The sequence below is a fragment of the Condylura cristata genome, unplaced genomic scaffold, assembly GCF_000260355.1.
Source record: "Condylura cristata isolate star-nosed mole 26May11 unplaced genomic scaffold, ConCri1.0 scaffold00002, whole genome shotgun sequence".
In the NCBI taxonomy this organism is placed as follows: Eukaryota; Metazoa; Chordata; class Mammalia; order Eulipotyphla; family Talpidae; genus Condylura; species Condylura cristata.
Window position 1 is genome coordinate 19,393,391 of NW_004567103.1, and position 20,360 is coordinate 19,413,750.

At 38.1% G+C, this 20,360-nt stretch overlaps 1 protein-coding gene across 9 annotated transcripts in view; it reads right to left on the reverse strand.

The window, feature by feature from the left end:
- Window positions 1-20,360, reverse strand: part of MAP2 (microtubule-associated protein 2) — a 267,610-nt gene that overhangs the window by 68,388 nt on the left and 178,862 nt on the right. For all 9 annotated transcript variants that reach the window (XM_012726979.1, XM_012727016.1, XM_012727014.1 and 6 more), the window contains one exon: window positions 1,049-1,333. In XM_012726979.1, coding sequence (XP_012582433.1) covers window positions 1,049-1,310 — 262 coding nt within the window. In that variant the 5' untranslated portion in view covers window positions 1,311-1,333. The remainder of the gene's footprint in view (window positions 1-1,048; window positions 1,334-20,360) is intronic.

Below are 20,360 nucleotides of genomic sequence, written 5' to 3' on the forward strand. Positions count from 1 at the left end.
ATATATATATATATATATTACACTATGTACTTATGTGATTTCTCCAACATATTATACTATGTACTTATGTGATTTCGCCTTCCTGTTGCCCTATTAAAATTTAAATATATTTTCAACAAAGTTACATACTCTTGATAAAGATTGCCGATTAACTGATAGGGTACAGAAAGCTGACTTTTAAAGAAGAGATGGCTTTGAAGGGTGATAGCCTTTTCTACTACTTGTAGTTTACTCGCTCTTTCTGAGTAGTGCATCTGTAAGTTGCTGTGTTCAGCTGCATTCAATTCTGAATTACAGAGAAAATGTAACAAGAGTAAAGAATAATTTAGGAAAGGCTAGTTTCTGTGTGACATTAACAATATATAATGACTACATCATGACTGATAATATAATCAATGCTAGAACAGAGGACATTATAGGTAGAAATTATACTTTGAAAGAAGTATGTAAGAGAAAATTATATTATGTTCACTTTGAAGCATCTCTATATTATTTCCTAAAAGCTACTGTAGGAATATAAAATGATTCCTGTATTTACATGCATTTGTTTTATTTCTTTTCTGTTGCTTTTTCTTCTTTCTCTTTTTTTTTTTTCTTTTTGGAGGCTGGGAAATGTGTTCTTTCTCTTATATTTCTCTTATATTAGTAGTAAATAAATATACCACTAATCAATAAATCAACCTGATTTAGGTCTACTATGATTTTAAAAATCAGTAAAAAAACAATCTGTGAAGTTTTCTTTTAATGAATTTTAATACAGATTGATTATATATGTGTGTGTGTGTGTGTGTGTGTGTATGTGTGTGTATGTGTTGATCTTTTAAAATCAGTGTGAGAAAAATAAAATGGGAAGATGAGGTTGAGAATATTACAAATTTGGCTAGTCTCCATGATTTTTCTCTTTTTTGGTATCTATTTCCCTTGACTAACTAGAAGTCCAATCCTGGCAATAGTGAAAGTGGATCAACGCTGTAAATAAATTCACGTTCAGATTAAACAGACTTCAAGACACAAAGAAAGCGTTGGTGGCAGAAGAGCCCTTAGTTACCTGGTGTTTCTCTGTCCGCTGAGGTCAGCTCCCCATTGATCCCATTCTCTTTGGTATTTGAATAGGTGCCCCGAGACCCATGTTCTCCAAAGGCGCCCTCTTCATCCTCCCTGTACGGGAATCCATTGGCACTTCGGACAAGTCCCTCTCCTGCCCCTCCTTGATCCTTAATCTCAGGTGGATGTGGGTGTGCCGATGCCTCTGTCAGCTGAGCTGAAGTCCAGTGGGGTGCCTTTGCTTCCTCTTTCCGATCTTCGGCCATTCTCTACTGCTCTGTACTCTCTCCTGTGATCAAAAGATAAAATATATTTGCTATCACTTTGGGGAAATATGATATATTAGTACACCAAACTCGGCAAAAATATGTAACAACTTTAATGGTCATTTGTGAACAACAACAACAAAAATTGATAGCTCTTAATATAAGAGGTAACCACTGTCAACACCTTGGGTTTTTACAGTTCTTTTCTGGCATTTTATTCTTAAATCTGTCTACATATACAGTTGCTCCTTGGACAACATGGTGGTACAGGGCACTAACAACCCCCCCCCCACACACACACACATACACACCAGCCGAAAACTCAAGCATAGTTAATTGTAGTCAGTATGTCCAGGCTCTCCAGCTATGGATTCAACCAAGCAACATTCACAGTTGACTGCATCCATGAACGTGAAGCCAGCAGACAGAAAATAATCCCCATGTAAGTGGACCAACACAATTCAAGCTTGTGTTGTCCAAGAGTTAACTGTACCCTATTTTTTAAAATTAAAGTTTGATTTTTAAGGGCACATCTCACTTTTCCTAACATATGATGTTGACTCTACAGTCATATCAAGGAGTCCTTTAGTGTAGGAGAAACCTGTATGACGAGAAAATTGGTAGAAAAAAGATGGGGAGAGCAGAACTGAGGGAGCATGCTTAACTGCAGGGAAATATGGAAATACTCTTCTTAATAAATAGAACTCTCTGTGAATCCTAGAAAAGAGAGTGACCATCATATTAGTCCTTTCAGTTTCAAAGGTGTTCAACTCAAACCAGAGGCAGATTTGCTTCTTTGGTCATACCACTGAGCATTACATATGAAATATTTTAAGTAATTTTCCTAGAATTGCTGGCATAGGGATAAAAGTTTGAAACTTGGTAAGTGCAGTAACAAGAGTTCCTCGCAAATTTAAAATTTACCAGTGACTGAATATTTCAAGTTAGATACGGCCAGTGTCTGAGACACCATGGTGGGAAGTGGGCATCCTCAGAATTAACTGTTCCATTCACATATCTGAAAAGTTAGCTATGGCTTGTATAAAGAGGAGTCTGCAGTGTTCTAGACTCCATTCTGCCATTATCTTCCAGGCAAATAACCAAGGGAGCTAATTCAAGAACAAGGATTGTCTCTTCCGAGTTGTGGTTTCTTTATATATCTAATGAAGAAATGAGAAAGATGCAAATTGTGACTTTCTGGATAGCAATGTTTTATCAACAGAGAGATGCTTTGCTTGGTGTCTTTATCTTTATATGCTTTCATATCTTACTTTGCCTTTACCAGAAGAGTTTAATTAAAATTTCATATTCTTATTTGGTCCAATCTATTTTGTGTGCAGAATGAAGACTTGTAAATCAATTTCTACATAAACAAGTACTTGCCTTGTTAATGGCATTTTATAAATTAATAGGTTTTGTGTCAGAACTGCTTTCGATGTCAAGACAATTGGGCAGACAACACAGAGAATTCCCTGGTAACCTTGCATACATTTCCCCATATTGCACATCTTCCATTACTGTGCTTCATTTGTTATAATGAATGAGAAAATAATGACATATTATCATTAACTAAAGTCCATAGTCTACATCCCTTCATGAACACCATACTACATTTAGTTTTCATGCCTCTTTAGAGTACTCTGTGAAGTTTTTAAGATTCTCTTTATTTTGATAATTTTGAGAAGCGCTGGTCTTAATTGATAGGATATCCTTCGTTTGTTATTTTTTGCAATTTTTTTTGAAGTTAGTCTTTGGTTTTGTGTTTTGTGTTTTGAGGAGGAAGATAAGGAGAGGTCAAGTTGTTGAAAAAGGATTGAGAAATGCTGGGGCACACAGGATGATAAAAGAAAAGCTTGCTGGTATCTTTTTTTAAAGATTATTTATGCATGCAACAACTGGAGTGTTGGAGGGGGTGGTGAGAGGATTTTCACCAGAGACAGAGTGGGGAGCAGAACAGAAGATCTACTGAAATACACTGCTGAGGGGAGCAGTGGAAGAGACAGGAGAGGTCTGCTGTGTAAGGTGGGCCAGCTCCATGGCTTGGGATGGAACTCATGGTGCAGTGACTGGCAATCACTTGACAGCTCTGTGTTCTTGACCCCTGCACCACCAAGGAGGCCCCTTTCTGGTATATTTTAATATGCTGCTAGGCACTGAACTCTGGGAGGGGCTGGCAAAGCACCTTGACCAGTTGACAACCTCCCCTTTATCTGAAGTCATGCTTATTAACATAGCTTGGGAGAAAGTTAGGTTTGCACTTTCGCCCATGTTCAGCTTTGGGAATTCTAACTACACAAATTCAAAGTAAATAAAATCTTATGAGGACTGACAGCTTGAGCTAAAATTGGCATTTTTTCTCTTAGGACTCTAAGGGAAAGATTTCTCAGTGACTAAAAATCCTCATTTTGAACCCAAAGACTAATGCTTACCTGGAAGTGTTACTTGGTAATCATCTACTTAAAATGTTAAACTCATTTGTTTTTAGGAGACAAGGCATTTAAAAGGTAGATTGTTAGTACTGAATGCTTCAGTGTTTTGGGGTTCTTTTTAGTTAATCTACTACAAATTGAAATTATAAAAAAGCTGCTACAAAAATAACTAATTTTGTAAGAAGAAAGGGCTGGTTAGCCATTCTGACATCAATTAATAACAGAGACAAAGTTAACCTGTTACCTAGAATGCATCAGTTGACTGCCTGACAAGACTACTCAGTTAATACTCTTTAAAATGCATGCAGGTTAATCATATATCACTTTCTAATTTGGCAGACTTTTGAAATTTACATTGTCTAACCATCTATTAAGTGGCAATCATTTTAGAATATTTTAAGCTACAATTGCAATTGTTCTGACAAAACTACTTTGACAGAAAATATGATTTGGAAAGATTTTTTTCTCTAGGGAAAATCTGCTGGAATCAATGGCAACACTATTTGGCCACACTCATTTATAATCACAATGTGACAGTATTGAAATATCATTTACCCTTAGTAAATTCTCAATTAAACTCCAATCAGTGTTTTTTGGGGGGGTCACAGGTAATCTCCAATTTTTAAATGGCATTACAACATAATTAAAAGTGATCACAACTTCCTTTCATTTTTCACTGATATATAGTCTTAGTTTTATCAGTCTCTGAAATCTGTAAATGTAGAATTCAAGAAGAAAACTGAGCTACAGGACAATATCCGCCAAAGATTCAGAAAGAAATATGTGAGGTAACATGAATTGCAATACTTCACTCCTAGCTGTACTGGGAAATGCTTCTCCACCCACACTGCCCAAGGTCACATAGCCTAACTGCTCTTAATGACTAGCAGCTGGGGCCCTGTTCACTGTTCACACAATCTTCTGGTATGATAGTCAAGCTGAAAAGCTACCTGAACTCTTTTCTTCCAAAGCCTCGCTTAAGAATATGAGAAAGGATATTTATTAAGAAGAAATGTCTAAAAGCAAATATTGATTTATAATTTCTAATAAGTTGCAATGGGAGTCTTCTACACAAATTCCATTTTTTTAATACTTTTTTTAAATGAAGATCTATTTATTTATGCATACAAGAACAGGGTACAGGCCAGAGGTGCAAGGGGTGAAAGGATTCACCAGTGATAGAATGGGGACCAGAACAGGCAGATGGACTGAAATCCACTGCTAACAGGGGCAGTGGGTAAGACAGGAGAGGTCTGCTGCGCCATGTGGGTCAGCTCCCTGGCCAGGGACCAAACTTGTGCTGCAGTGGCTGCTGATAGTGTCACAGTGCTGAGACCAGAAGCAAGTATCACTTCAGGTCATCATGTCACAGTACTATGCTACATATCTTCTTATGCATATTCACCACTATTCTTCCTAATTAAGATACACAGTTTGAGAAAAATATATGGGAGAAGATCTTGTGCCAGCAGAAGTGTTAGCTATGAACATGAATGATGAGTTTCAATCTTTGTTATCTTTTGCTGTTAAACAGTTTTGCCTTGATATTCAAAGGTTCTCTAGGGACAGACTTACTGCCTCTTTCATCAAAATTCTGGCATTTGAAATTCCAGTTATTAAAATTACAGTGCTTTTCCTCAATAAGCGTTAGAGTAAGGAGCAAAGGCAATTATTTTACATGTCATGAGCTCATTCTCACAAACAGAAAGTGAATCTTTCCTTTCCTTAGCCCAGAACATTCCTGATAGTCGTGGAGTCCAATCATGGATGCTTTCAATCAGATTCCTGGGAATGCACCAATTTTTCCTCTTCTGCTTCTAACTGAGGGAGGCTGGGACATCTCAGAATGTTTAAAATCACCCACTGTCTGTGGCAGGAACCTACTTCATGTTGTGAAAACAATGAATAGCCCTTGATCAGGGTATCTATGCCTTTACATTATCTTTAGAATATTTATTTTAGTTACTCCTTGATCTTTTCAATGATTTATAACAAATATACACTTGCTTAGAATATCTCAAATTTAGTTATAATTTTCTTTACCTGTTAGATCATTTTGGAGATGGATGTAAGGGAACAGGTAGAATGTGAAACTGTGGTAGTCAATTCTAACTAGTGATGCTCTCCAAAAAGTAACTGACTAATTTAATATCTCAGGAATTGATTTGTGTGCTGAAGTGTCTGTAGTAGGGTAGGGTAAAGCTTTTCTCCTGGGATTCCCATACAACCACCGATCTCACCATTTTTCTTTGGATTACAATATTAGAAAGATCACATAGCACAGAAACAACCCCTGATTATAGTTATTATGAGGCTGTATTAAATACTTTCAAAAACTAGCAAAAGGGAACACAGTTGAAAGCCTGGAAAATCTAAAGGAAAAACACACCAGGTGCCAGATAGTCATGTATTCATTTTTATAATGTGCTTGGCATGGGCAATTCTACAAAGTTTTCTATATGTTTTAACCTGTCATCATGGAATGTGCCAGTTCAATCAAAACACTGGGTTTGTAATTTTGTATGCTACATAACCTAAGGCTGAACACAAGAAAAAAAAAGTCATATAAGTAATTCAGTATATGAATACTGCTTCTCTATTCATGTAGACTCATTTATGACTACAATATTTCTATCCATACATGTGCGACAAAACAAACTTTTATTTTGGTGCTTAACATTACCAGAATACATGAATTTGTATATAAGTGCTAAGGAGATCTAATCTTAAACAGTTGCACAGATGATGACTCTATTCCTTCTCTTTGACTTCTATACAAAATTGAGGAAAAAGTTCTTGATATAAAAAATTTAAGATTAAAATTCAGAGAATTGTTTCATTTCTTCTCTGATCTTTTCCGAATGATTGTAAAATAAGGATGACTTATTTTTCATCACACACCATGACTAATAAACAATTCCTAAGAGTGTAGGTAGGTGCATAATTATTTCTGATGATGGACAGAGTACAAAACCAGCCAAAGTTAGGTTATTGCGAGAATTATATAAGATGATAACAATAAAACATTATTTTGGCAAAGTTGAATGTGTTCAATAAATTCTACCTATTATTTGTTGTTAATTTATGGTTTTTATCAAACATGTTTATCAATAGGATATAGAATGTCCTCTGACTCATACTGAGACTAGAGAAAATAAATTACTTGATCAAGTTTACATGTTTCCAGGGAGATGTGGATGGAGAAGCTAAATCTACTGACATCCATACTGTTGCTTGCTCTGGTGACACATGGTGAGATTGGTGAAATGTGGGTGAACTAGAAAGAGAATCCAATGCAGATAATGACACTAACTTCATAAGCCTGTTCTGTTGATGCAATCTACTACATTAGCCAGTGTAAGCTGTTTTATGGGCCCACATATACAAACTAGACTTCACAGCTATGTATTATTTCTGAACCCTTTTTTCACATGATGTAACGGAGCTATTAAAGATCTTACACACATATCAGTAATAAATAATATTTAAAAAGTCCTTGAAATTATAGTCTCTAGAGAAGATAGTCACTTAAGGACTTGCAGTTGGGTACGGATGACATGGTGGAAGTTTTCTAAATAGAATATTAGGGTTGAATCCAAGCACTCCCACTTACCAGACATGTAAATTTAGACAAAGCTGTAAACTTGAGTCTAAGTATCATAGCATATAACTGATTTTGAACCACTGAACAAACAAGCTTTGACCACCATCTTAGTACTTTTTTTATTACACAAGAAGAAATTAAATCACAATAATTTAACAATTTTTAATATGTGCAAATTTGAGAATCAGGATAAAAGTTTTAATAGAGAAATTATAATTTGGGTTTTGACAATTGAGGATTTTGTTTTAAACTTTCTCCAGTTTAAAAATCTGATTCTGGACCTATACAACTTTGTCTAGTATCACGCAACAAATGCATGTAAACATAAATCTCTTTTGGATACCAACCTGAGGAATATTCTATAGAATTACAGATTTTCCAAAAGAAAAATTATGTCATAGTATTTACTCAACCACCAAGTGAATATTCTTAAGTTCCATGCAGATGGCTGGACTAAAAGTTGAAAATAATTATTACTACTTGAGGACAAGATGTTTCATTGTTTCCTTTGTAAGAGTTTAGACAAGGGGCATGATCCTGATGAAGTTGTGCTATAGCTCACAAAATAAGATGATAGAAACAAAAAGTCGTAGAAGAAAGTGGCAGTCATAAAAAGAAAAAAAAAAGAGTTGGGGAAATGTAAGTCAAAAAAGTGTAAGAGCATGAATTAAAAAACTTGCGGTCTTCCAGGAATGAGATCTGCTTTCACCTAGTTAACATGGCAAGAGAAAGCCCTAGGGTGTTATAAGCAAGATAGTATTTTTTCTATTTCCTGTAACTTTCTCTAATCTGCTCGGTCCTTTTTATCCTCTGATGAGTAACTGTCTCTCCACAAATACAAATCACGGTACTAGAGACTGCCCGAGGATGTCCAGGTTAAAATCCCTTCTTGAGGTGGTAACCCCCTGTGAACTTACAGCAGAAAATTCCAGCACTTGTTTTCCTCATTTCCCGGAGTTAAATGTCCTCCCTGTCAGTGGATGTGTTCAAACAAAAGCTGCATATCCATTTTGCCCTCACAGAATCAAAGGAAACTGCCCAGGATAATGACTGAAATGCCTCCTAACTCTTAAAATTATAAATCTAAATTCATTAAATAATTCTTGAAAACTTTCCCCCAAATTTTAATGGAAAAGGGATAGTTGTATTGGGGCTACAAGAAAAAACATACAGCCCTTATGCTAATGGAGCGGCACAGCCTGGTCTGTGCTATCTTATCACTGAGCTGGGGCATTTTCTGGGTCAGGTATCATCTGAATTTAGGAGTTAGCTAAAGAAAGGAGGGAAAATTATTAGGAAGAGAGCCTGAATAATCTCATGCCTAGGTCAAGTGAGCCAGGGAATACCTCCCAGCCAGGGAAGACCCCAGAGTGAGGACTTCAGCCTCCCCAAATTCCAGTTTCACTCTGTTAGATGCCCCCCCATATTTTGACTGTCTTGCTCACTAGGAAATGCTTGATGAGTTCCCAGAGACAGTGCTGCACTGAATTTAACTCTGCACCTGCAGTTGCTGGTAAAGTGCCTGTGGAGAATAGGCTCAATCACAAATGTTTACCAAATGTATGAATGAGACAAGACTGTCCACCGTGATGAGAAAGAGGAACAAGGCGTCGGGACATGAGGCTGACAGGAAGGCAATGGTGGAATCACACAGGGAGTAGGGACCCATATCATGCTTCAACTCTGTCCTGAAGGCCACAGGGCAGCCAGGAAACATGTGAGAAAAGGGAATGGCATAGCTGAGTTTAATTTTTAGATTAATTGATGCAGCATAGAATTATATATACATTCGGGGGCCTTTCTGGTGGCACAAGGGGTTAGAGTGCAGCACTATGAAGCTATCACAGCCATGGTTCATGAGTTCAATGCCTGGTCTTGGAGGTGACCTATGTGGCACAGCAGACCGCTCCTGTCTCACCCACTGCTCCCCTTCAGCAGTATATTTCAGTCGACCTGCCTGTTCTGTTCCCCACTCTGTCTCTGATGAATCCTCTCACCGCTGCATCTCTGGCCTGTACCCCAGTTCTTGTATGCAGGAATAAACAAATCTTTAAAAAAAATATACATTGGAAGGAGGCATAATATAGGATGGGAGTATCTTTAGAGGCAGCTATTTAGGAGAGACACATGTAGACCTAGAATACAGTGGTGAGGTTGGGATTGAAACAAGAAGTACATGCAATGCTCAAAAATCTATGTTAATTAATTAACTAAAAAACCCTAGCTCTCTTCCCTTAACAAAGTGTCTTACAAATCGAAACTTATTACCCCTTTCTACTTAGCTATCATCTATAGAAATACAAATCTTACTACCCATGTGCTGTGCTTTAACCCGCTGCGCCACCAGGGAGGACCCCTATTTTTAGTTTTTGGTTTTTTTTAAGGATTTATTTATTTGTGCTTACAGAACTGGGGTACAGGCCAGAGGTGGGGGGGGGGTGAGAGGATTCACCAGAGACAATGTGGGGAACAGAACAGGCAGATTGATGAAGTACACTGCTGAGGGGAGCACTGGGTAGGTCAGGAGAGGTCTGCCACACCATGCGGGTCGGCTCCCTGGACAGGGATCAAACTCGTGCTGCAGTGTCTCCAGAGAGCTTCATAATGTGGTGTTTTAACCTATTGCATCACCAGGAAAGGCGTGCTATTGTCTTTTAGTCTGTATCCCTTAAGGTTTATTTAGATGCCATCTTTTAATTTTTTTTTTTTTTTGGCAATCTGATGACAGGTTATAGACAGAGACACATGTACTTGGTCAGGTGTGCATTCATCTGATAGACACTGAAGCAAGGAAATTAAAAATGTTGAGAAAAAGTCAGAGCCTGAATGATGGAAAAATTGCAATTCCTTGGATGAACTGTTGCTCTTATAAGTATGTACTAAGTTTTCATTTTTTGATCATTATCAATTTATTATGCTTCTGATTATCTTATTCAATAAATATTTGTTTTGAATACCAGCATTATACCATGAATTCTACTAGGCACTAGGAAAATATGGTGATTAAGATATGGGCTCTGGTCACAAACAAAACAGCTCATGCTATAGAAGGCAGATATGTTAGAAAAATATATGTTACAAGATAATGCAGCAAACTTAATAACAGGGCATAATATGTGCTATATGAATATAAACCTGAGTCATACATATTTGAAAAGAAAAATGAATGGATATGAAATATTTGTATTACATACATTTTTAAATGCACTAAACTATCATCAAGGAGAGTTGAAAATCAGCTAATTATATTAAATACTAATTTTCTCCTACAGAAAGTTAAAATGAGTCATATAAAAGTAAAACATGAGTCATGGAAAGCAGATCAATTTCCTTACTCTCTCTTTCTGTTTTGGGTTTAGGGGAGGCTGTGTGCTGTGCTGTTCTATGCCACTGCTGGCTGTAATTGTGACTCAGGAGAGTTCTGAGTTAAGTTGAAAGTGGCCTTGTTCATTCTATAAGTTGAGTTGAACCCAAAAGGAAATATGCATGATTCTTCTCATTTGGAATTCCCTCATAAATCAGGTCTGATTCAATTGGGTCAGTCAGCCTACTGTTTGACTTATCCTGTTGAGAAGATCTATCTTTCTGTACCCTGGAATGAATCCTAGAAATTAGGTCAATTTTATGGCCTGCTATTTGTGCCCTTTAAAGATTTTTGGGGTGAAATGTTGGGACACACATTTTCTATAATGTCCAGATTTGAAATGTTTGTAGTCATCCTGTGTTTATGAGCACATGTAAAAAATTGAGCTGGGAATATTCAGTCAACAAACATCCACAGTGTCAAATTTGTCTACAAATAAATGACCCAGTCTTATACACAGATCAAGGTACAGCCTTACCAACATGATAGGGTAGGCCCATAAGTATGATTAGGATCAGTTTGATATAAAAACAGACCCTTTATTGGCAAGTCAGGAAATGAAGGACCTCCCCAGGCAAAAAATTAAAAATTTGATTTTGAATGCAAAAAAAAAAAGGCTAAATTAATTTTAAATTATAACCAGTGGGGTAAGGGAAGGGCAAGAACAAAGACGGGAGAGAGCACAGGGTCTAAGATGGAGGATGGGTGGCCACATAGCCTGAGTGAGGGTTTTCCAAATCTATAATAGAAATGTTGTGAACCAATATTAACTCAATAAAAATATTTCTAAAAAGTATTGGCTCCTAAAAAAAGAAAATAAAGTGAAACTCATTTCTAGAAAACTCAGAAAAAAATTGAGGCATATTAACATTTAACAAATATTTATGTATGCATACAAGAACTGGGGTACAAGTGAGAGATGTGGGGGAGGTGAGAGGCTTCACTGGAGACAGAGTGGGGAGCAGAACAGGCAGACTATCTGAAATACACTGCTTAGGGCAGCAGCAGGTGAGACAAAAACGATCTGCTGTGCTATGTGGGTCACCTCCCTGGCCTGGGATCGAACTTGTGATGCAGTGGCTGCGGAGAGAGCTGCCTAGTGTTGCCCTTTAACCCTTTGCACTGCCAGGGAGGGCCCAAGGCATAATATCTTTTTAAATAAATTAATCATGTAGTACTTTATGTTAACTTTGATATACTTTTCATACTTCATCCTAACAACATTGTTAAAGGAGAGGAAATTTACTTATTCATTTATTTTTTCAGTGACAGTAGGATGGGAGGAAAGGGACTGGGCATATAGCACATGAGAGACATCCAAGACAGTTAAAGGTGATAATGAATGATAATGAAACTCCTGAAAAGGAAAGACAGAAAAACACTGTGCCATGTCTCTCTCTCCATGGGTTTTCAGATGAATGGCAGGAGAGCAACAAGACAGCAGACCTGTTAACAGAGCTACCCGGGTTGGTTCTGTCTGAGGCTCTGACTCCTCTGTCTGAGGCTCTGACTCTCTTGGATATAAGCCACCTAAAAGTCCAGGGATTTGGGCCCTCCCTGGTGGCGCAGCGGGTTAAAATACAGTACTAAAAAGCGTAAGCCACTTCCGCATGAGTTCGATCCCCGCCTGCCCTGGAGGAGATCCACATGGCGATGCAGACCTCTCCTGATCCGCCCACTGCTCCCCTCAGCAGTATACTTCGTTGATCTGCCTGTTCTGCTCCCCTCTCTGTCTCTGGTGAATCCTCTCACCCTCCGCATCTCTGGCCTGTACCCCAGTTCCATATGAATAAATAAATCTTTAAAAAAAAAAAATCCAGGGATTCACTTTCATGTTTCCACAGAAGAAAGAACCATCAGGGGAATCTTCTTGTGCCTGCCACTGTTAATATCAAAACATCTTGTTGGTAATTCTTTTCAGATACACGCTGAAGACCTACAGTACTAGAACTAAATCTATATACTAAGAAGTAGCTCCTTACTAAAGTCAAGCATAAGAAATAATCCTACATGGCTTTTCTGAAGGTTGTATTGAAATCCATTGTTTCAACACAATAGGTGTTGATTCAGAGAAAAGATCATAATATTTACTTAATAATGTTTCTTAAAAAACATTTGGACATTGAGAATTATGAGAAATATCTTTCTTGTTATTTCTGAAAGCCTGTAAGGAAAGCAGTGTGCCAATGCAAAAGGGCAGCATCTAACCATGGCAGCAGACGAGAGGACATAGGTGATGGGACTTTCACAGCTCTTGGTCCACAGGTCTCCACTCAGTTGAACCAAGAACTAATGGGCAACTCCCCTTCACTTGAGCTCAGTTCTCTTGATCCTAGATGAGACTATTGGAAAGTATACAGTAGAAATAGGTAGAAAAGGCATCCATGAAGTGTGGGTGCAAAAGAATTTGCTTCCTTGATGTTTTTCAAAATATTTTAGTCTATAACTAAACTAGGCACGAAAATCTTAAAGGAATTTCTCCAAATTTAGATTAGGAAGCTCAGAGGAAAGCTATGGCAAAAATGCAAACTCAAGATGTGGTAAAGAAGCTCAGTGATATAAGAAAGCTCTAGCTTTTCTCTGAGAAATTGGTCAAAATTAATTTATATTCACATGGTATTTCCAATGGGTATCTTGGTTGAGAATTTCTAAGAAGCAATATAATATGTCACTTCATTCTTAGCATTTATCTTAAAGAATGAAATACAGAATTAAAACTAAAATTGTCTGCCATTCTAATGATAAAACCGAAGGGAAACAGACATTTCAGTTAAACATTAATTTTTTTTATCAACTCAGGAAAACACAAATTATGATTCATAGCTACATCCGCTTTGAGGTGCCACAGACCTCAAAGAAAACCACAATTCTTAGGAAAGAATAAAAGGTTTTAGGAATAATTCATAAATAAGGCAGAAATTATTTTACTCATCTTTAAAAGATAATAAAAGGTGAGACAAATGCTCAAGGTGTGGGTAGAAGTGGGATGTATCAGATCAGAAAATCTTTCTGATGGTGAAATTTATTAGCATTTACCGGATACCTATTATGTCATGAACACAGTTCTAAATGTTGGGAATATGCAAGCCCAACATGACTCAGCTTTTGCTCTTTAAGAGCTATTGTGAGAAAATGTTACCATACAATTAGGTGTCGATATGATATATACTTTGATGGCTGTACAGAAAGATTCTATGGAAGTTCTGGGGAAATTGGAGGACTTTCAGAATGGTGAAACTTGCTTTCAGTTCGAGGGCATTCATGTTGGACAAGAGTCATAATTCAACACACACAAAAAAAGAGTTTGAGAGAATACAAACATGCTGAACAATATTAAGGATGGTTGAGAATGTCAGAAAACACTGCAGAGAGGTAAGTGTTCAGATGATAAGGCACCTTGTTTGTCAGAGTCTAGTATGCATTTTATCATCTATGGCACACCACTGACAATGCGTAAGTGAATGTAAGCCGAGCCAAAAAAAGGGGCTGTGGAATATGATTAGAAATAAGAAAAGTAGATCAATGATCAATAATTTAATAATCAATACTTTAGGGAAAAGTATATAATACTTTCCATAGGATGGTGGGAAACATCTCCAAGGAGGTGGGTTAAAAGGAGAGACTCAGGCCCTCCCTGGTGGCTCAGCGGGTTAAAGCACAGCACTGAGAAGCTAAAGCCGCTTCCGCATGAGTTCGATCCCCCCCTGCCCCGGAGGTGACCACATGGCGCGGCAGACCTCTCCTGACCCGCCCGCTGCTCCCCTCAGCAGTGTACTTTGTCGATCTGCCTGTTCTGTTCCCCACTCTGTCTCTGGTGAACCCTCTCGCCGCCCCTGAGCCTCTGAGCCTCTGGCCTGTACCCCAGTTCTGTATGTACAAATAAATAAATCTTTAAAAAAAAAAAAAAAAAAAAAGGAGAGACTCAAACAAGAAGATAGGTACTAGCTAAGGTAAGGATTTTCCTGAGCTGTGAGTACAGGTGTTGACCTGGGAATGAACTTCAAGATTGACTTGAAGTAAAATACAAGAGAGATGTGAAAGCCGAATGGAGCCAGCTCAAGTAGAAGGTTGTAGAACTTGATTAAGAGTTGGATTTAATTCTAAGTATTCTGGTAAGGTGGGGAGTGGAGGAGAGATGTTGGTCAAAGGGCACACATTTTCAGGTAAACTAAGAAGTTCTGATGCAGTGTTCAGAATGGTGATTATAGTTAATAACACCATATTTAAAAACTCCTACAAGAGATTTCTCAAACCATTAAGAAACTTCCGCTTCCACTGGCTGCAATTTCTAACCTGCAGGTTGCAAAAACACTAATTTCAAGGAAGATATGGACTCTTATATATTCACTGCAGCACTTTACGATAGCCAAGGTAAGCAAACAACCAAAATGCCCAAGAACAGACAAGTGAACTACGAAGGTGTAGTAAACACGCACAGTGGAATACTACCCAGTTGTGAAAAAATGAATTCTTGCCATTTAGGACAACATGAATGGAATTGGAAAAGATCATGCCAGCTAAGTAACTCAGGAGAAAAACAAATACTGTATGATTTCACATATATGTAGAATGTGGAAAAGCAAAACAAAGCTATAGTCAAAACTACACAAAAACAAGGCCTAGAAACATGACTGTAGCACTGAAGGGTGTGAGACTGTCAGCGAAGCAGGGGAGGAGCTCACTGGACAACAGTGGATTATTGGAGCTTTGATGGTGGGCCTGGGGTGATATATATATTTGTGGAGAGGAAAATCTGTATTTCTAAATTACACACAGTGCTGTAAAACAGTATTAGCACAATACAAAAACTGTATAATTAAAAAAAGTAGATCTTAATTGATCTTACTTTAAAAAAAATTGTAAACCAATGTTATCTCAATAAAAGATCCTACAATTTAAAAAAAAGTAGATATTAAATTATCTTACCTCAAACTAATGTTAATTACAGTACATGATAGAAATGTTAATTAAATCTTTGGTGGTAAATACTGGAGTATATCAAGTCCACACACCATATACTTTAAATTCAAGCAATATTATATGGCAATCATACCTCAATAAAACTAAGGGGGCAGGTCCTTACTGTTTGGAAGGCCATAGACAAGGCAAGGGTTGAAACAGTGCAAGTAGGAGCTCATGTTGTTGTCAGGTGAAAGGCTATGGAGGTTCAGATCACCGATAAGCCGAAGATGGTTAAGTAGGTAGATGCTGATGGCCACAAGCTGCAAGACTAGCTTGTCATACTGCAAACTACTTTGAAAAATAAAGTGTCATGTACAAGTGTTTTGAACTAAGTAAATATACTTAACTCAGTTCCCTGATGAGAAAAAAATATAAAAATTATACATCAGTATTTTGCTTTCCTACAGAGTTTCAATGAAGATTTTCCCTGGCCTCTCATCCCAAACACCTTTGAGGTATATAGTTAAGTGAGCCAAAGACACACACTTCTATATATTACACGAGTGTGCGTGTATTTATATTACTACATTTTTCTATTCGTCTTCCCTTTAAGAGCAAATTTCCCTTAAAATTCTTAGGTTCCAAAAACTGGACCCACTGTGATTGTAAGCATATGCCAAATAGAATACATAAGCCAAAAACAGAAAGGCTTACTCACTGCTTCCCAGAGTAGCAAGAACTTTCTAGTACCTCAGCAGTCTGTCTTGAAAATGGTCTGTTTGATTGTTTTGGCCCTTTGCTCTGCATTCAGGATTGATTACTACCGGATCTTTCCTAGAGTTCTGTTCACAATGGTTTTAAATGACTCAAGCTTTGGCACCCCTCACTAAAGTATTTGCTTTAGTGAATTACAATTTCTCTTACAGAGACTACAACTGTCTCAGAATCAAACTGCCTTTGGTAGCAACTACTGAGCAAATAATATCCCTGGATTTCACTGACATTCATTAAAAAAAAAAAAAAGAGTGGGTGAGAAAAGAAATAGAGTAAAAAAATATTAATCACAAGAAATTAACAGGTTTAAATAAATCACACTTTCAGGAAAATCTCTTTCAAAGACACTCAGTAGGAATCAGTCTCCAGAAAGCCATGAGGGTTTTTGTTCATCTCCTCTTTTCTCACAGAGGCTAACACATCAACTGCCCTTTTATAATCTTGTAAAAAAAAAAGACCGCTTTTATGAAGGTTTCTTCATTTTAAATGCTCTCTGCTGCCATGAGATCTTGATTATGTCTCTGCCCACTCTCAAGGAAAAAGGAGGTTTGGCCCTCTAGGAAAAACCTGTGATAATACACTTTCTGCAATGCAGTCTTTTCTCAAAACCTAAGTGCACTGTGTCACAGTAAAGTGAAAACCCATGATAGAATTGATGAGTTGATTTTGCAAAATTCTTAGCAGATAAAATAGCTTTTACATCCTATGCTATTCTGCTCTCCTCCATGTAAATAACAATGTTGACCACTGTACAAATAAATAGCACAAATGGAGCAAACACCAAATATGATGTAAAGCAGATATATAATAATTTGTAACTTTATCCTAATATATTTAAATTATTGCAATACGTAACAATTCCTCAATATTTAACCTTTATTTATGTTTCTTGTTCAGGTTGAGTTTTGTTTGGCTATTTTCTACACACAATGTGTCTACATAGACACATTTAATTGCAGGACTTTTAAAATATCTCATTTGTATACTCTTGTAAGAATTGACTATGATAAAAAAACTGATGTATCTATGATGCTTACTATTTTAACATGGTACTGAAATTATGATTCATAGTTTTATCTTTAAGGTATGTTGGCCTCCTTGCCAGAGTGTGAGCTAGTTGATCCAAGTTTTCAAATATATTAGTTTTGTGGACAGATCTTCCCTGAGTATAACAGAGACTGGTAGCGATTTACCAAAACCTCTTGCTTCTTTTTCCTGAGCACACAGCAAATTCCCTTGCATTGGGTATGGCCACAATTTGGCCCTAGCCAATGGAATGTGAACAGAAGCACTATGTCCTCTTCTAGGTTTGAGCTCCCCTGTGGTTTGGCATCACCTCTGCTCTTCCCCCTTCTACCAAGTGCATGGAGCTAAATCAAAGGAAAGCTGCAAATGGAAGGTACTTGCGTTCCTCACTGACTCTGAGGAGCACAGACTCCCAAAGCAAATAATCATCCAGGACTGGAAACTGAGCAGAAAGAGTTATACTATGTTTCTAGATATATTTGGTTTTGCAGTTACCCAATCTAGCTAATATACTTGGTTTGAAGTATAAAGAGAAGTATAATGATATTGGGGTGGGGGAGGGAGAGAAACAGATGAGACTTACTGAAGAAATATTTGTTTTCAAATGAGAAATTTGTTTTTTTAAGATTTATTTATTTATTCACATGGAACTGGGGTACAGGCCAGAGATGCGGAGGGTGAGAGGATTCACCAGGGACAGAGTGGGGAGCAGAACAGGCAGATCAATGAAGTACACTGCTGAGGGGAGCAGCGGGCGGGTCAGGAGAGGTCTGCCACGCCATGTGGTCACCTCCGGGGCAGGCGGGGATCGAACTCATGCGGAAGTGGCTTTAGCTTCTTAGTGCAGTGCTTTAACCCGCAGCACCACCAGGGAGAGCCCTCAAATGAGAAATTTTTAAAACTACCCCTCATTTATTGCCTACACAGCAAATCCTGACAGCAGCTGGAGCAGCACGTGGGTGATGGAGTAGGAGACGTGACAGGAAACTTCAGGAAAGAGCACTTCCTGCTGTGCTTCCTACATTACCCTCTTCATGTCCTTCTACTTTTTGGTGTGACTGGAGCAAAGACAACCCAGTCTTCTGACTGTCCCAACTGGACCGCCTGCTCTGGGTCCACACAAAGCAGTATAATCACTTTCAGAGGCTCTCGGTCTGACAGTCTGTTGTTAGCATCTGGGAAGAAATACCTTTCTAGGGGTTTTAGAAGCCAGGAACCTGCACATGTGGTTGACTTCTGGTCTCCCCAGTCCCTCTTCTTCCCTCTCTCTGTTGTTACCTTTCCTCAGAGGAATGAGTGTTCCACTAATCTCGTTTGTTCTCTAACCTATCTTTGCCTGCCTCCTCCACAGCTTTGTTTTCTTAAATAGCTCTTGGAGAATTCAGTGTCAGATTTTTCCTTCCCTTACTTTCTGACTATAAACATACTTCTTTTCTTATCCCAAATAAACCCAGAGCCAAAAGAAATGATAATAAAGTAGCATCCACCGCTACAAAACCTATTTCGTAAACCTGCTCCCTAGAGCTTCAGATTACTTCTTCATCTTTTTTACCCTTCATTTATCATGTTAACTCTCTCAGACATTATTTAATACTTGTTACTATTAACTTACTTAAATGTAATAAGTTATTTTCCACCTAATGATTGGTTCTGGAGGTCAAAACATGGAAAAGTTTTTGCCTTTGAAAACTTCAAAGAGTGGTAAAGAGAAAGAGAAAGTAAAATAATCAAGAAGTGACTTTTCTGTTCTCTACATGTGCTTAAGAAGCTATGGAAGTCTGCCCCCAACCCAACACTCAGGCACATTAATACCACTGGGGGTTCACAGAAGATAACTGCATTTGTATTGAAGAGACTAAAGTTTTTGTAAGTCACAGAAATAACAAAGGCAAAAGTAACATGAGAAAAATTTGTCCTACAGGGACTCCTAGGTGGTACAAGGGGTTAAGTCTTAGCACTATGAAGCTATTAGCAACTCCTGTAGCACCAGTTTGATCCCAGGCCAGGGAGCTGGCCCACATGGTGCCCCAGACCTCTGCTGCCTCACCTGCTGCTCCCCTCAGCAGTGTACTTCATCAATCTGCCCGTTCTGCTCCCCACTCTCTCTATGGTGAATCTTCTCAACCTCCCGCACTTCTGGCCTGTACCCCAGCTCTTGTATGCATAAATAAATTTTAAAAAAACCTATTAAAAAAAGAAAAACTTGGCCTACAAATAGAAATAGTTAAGTTTAGGGAGAAATAATGGTCTACTGCCACAAAATGAAGGAAGGCGACTGAATAGGAGGCTGGTATTGGAGATCACCCAGATATGGCTTCATAGGGTTTTGAAGGGTCTTTAATTTGGAGCTTTAATTCTGGTCTACAGAATTTTCTGAAAGCAAACATTTGGCAAGCTTTGACTTTTAAGACCTCCCACAGTCAGCATCCCTTTTAAAATGACTATGCTTAAGCCCAGAGAAATAACTGAAGGCATAATGACCATTCTTCATTCTTTTCTACTCAGCATTAGAAAGAGTGCTCATCAAAGGCACATTTTTGTCTTTTCCTATGTGCAGTTGGCCGACTGTTAAAAGACAAGACTTGACAACAGAACCGACCTAACAAGAACTACAGCCTTCAGTGGCAGGTGGTGCCCACCTCTGCCTACAGAATTCCAGCCCAAACAATCTGCTCAGAAATGCAAAGAAATCAGTAGAATGTGCTTATGACTCAGCCTGTTAAGTAGGAGGACTGTTATTGTTATTTTAACTCCTGCCAGAGTATGTGGGCAATTCTCCCTTTCTGTCTCTATTTAACCAAGAGACATCCCTCTTCAAAATCTCACCCCTGGAACAGGTTCTTGCTCATAAAGAGCCAGAACAGTTTGGGATCTGAGCCTGACTACCAGCTGATAGTACAGATAAGGATAGGCTTTCCTAAAGGGAACATCTGATATTCTAATTTACCAAT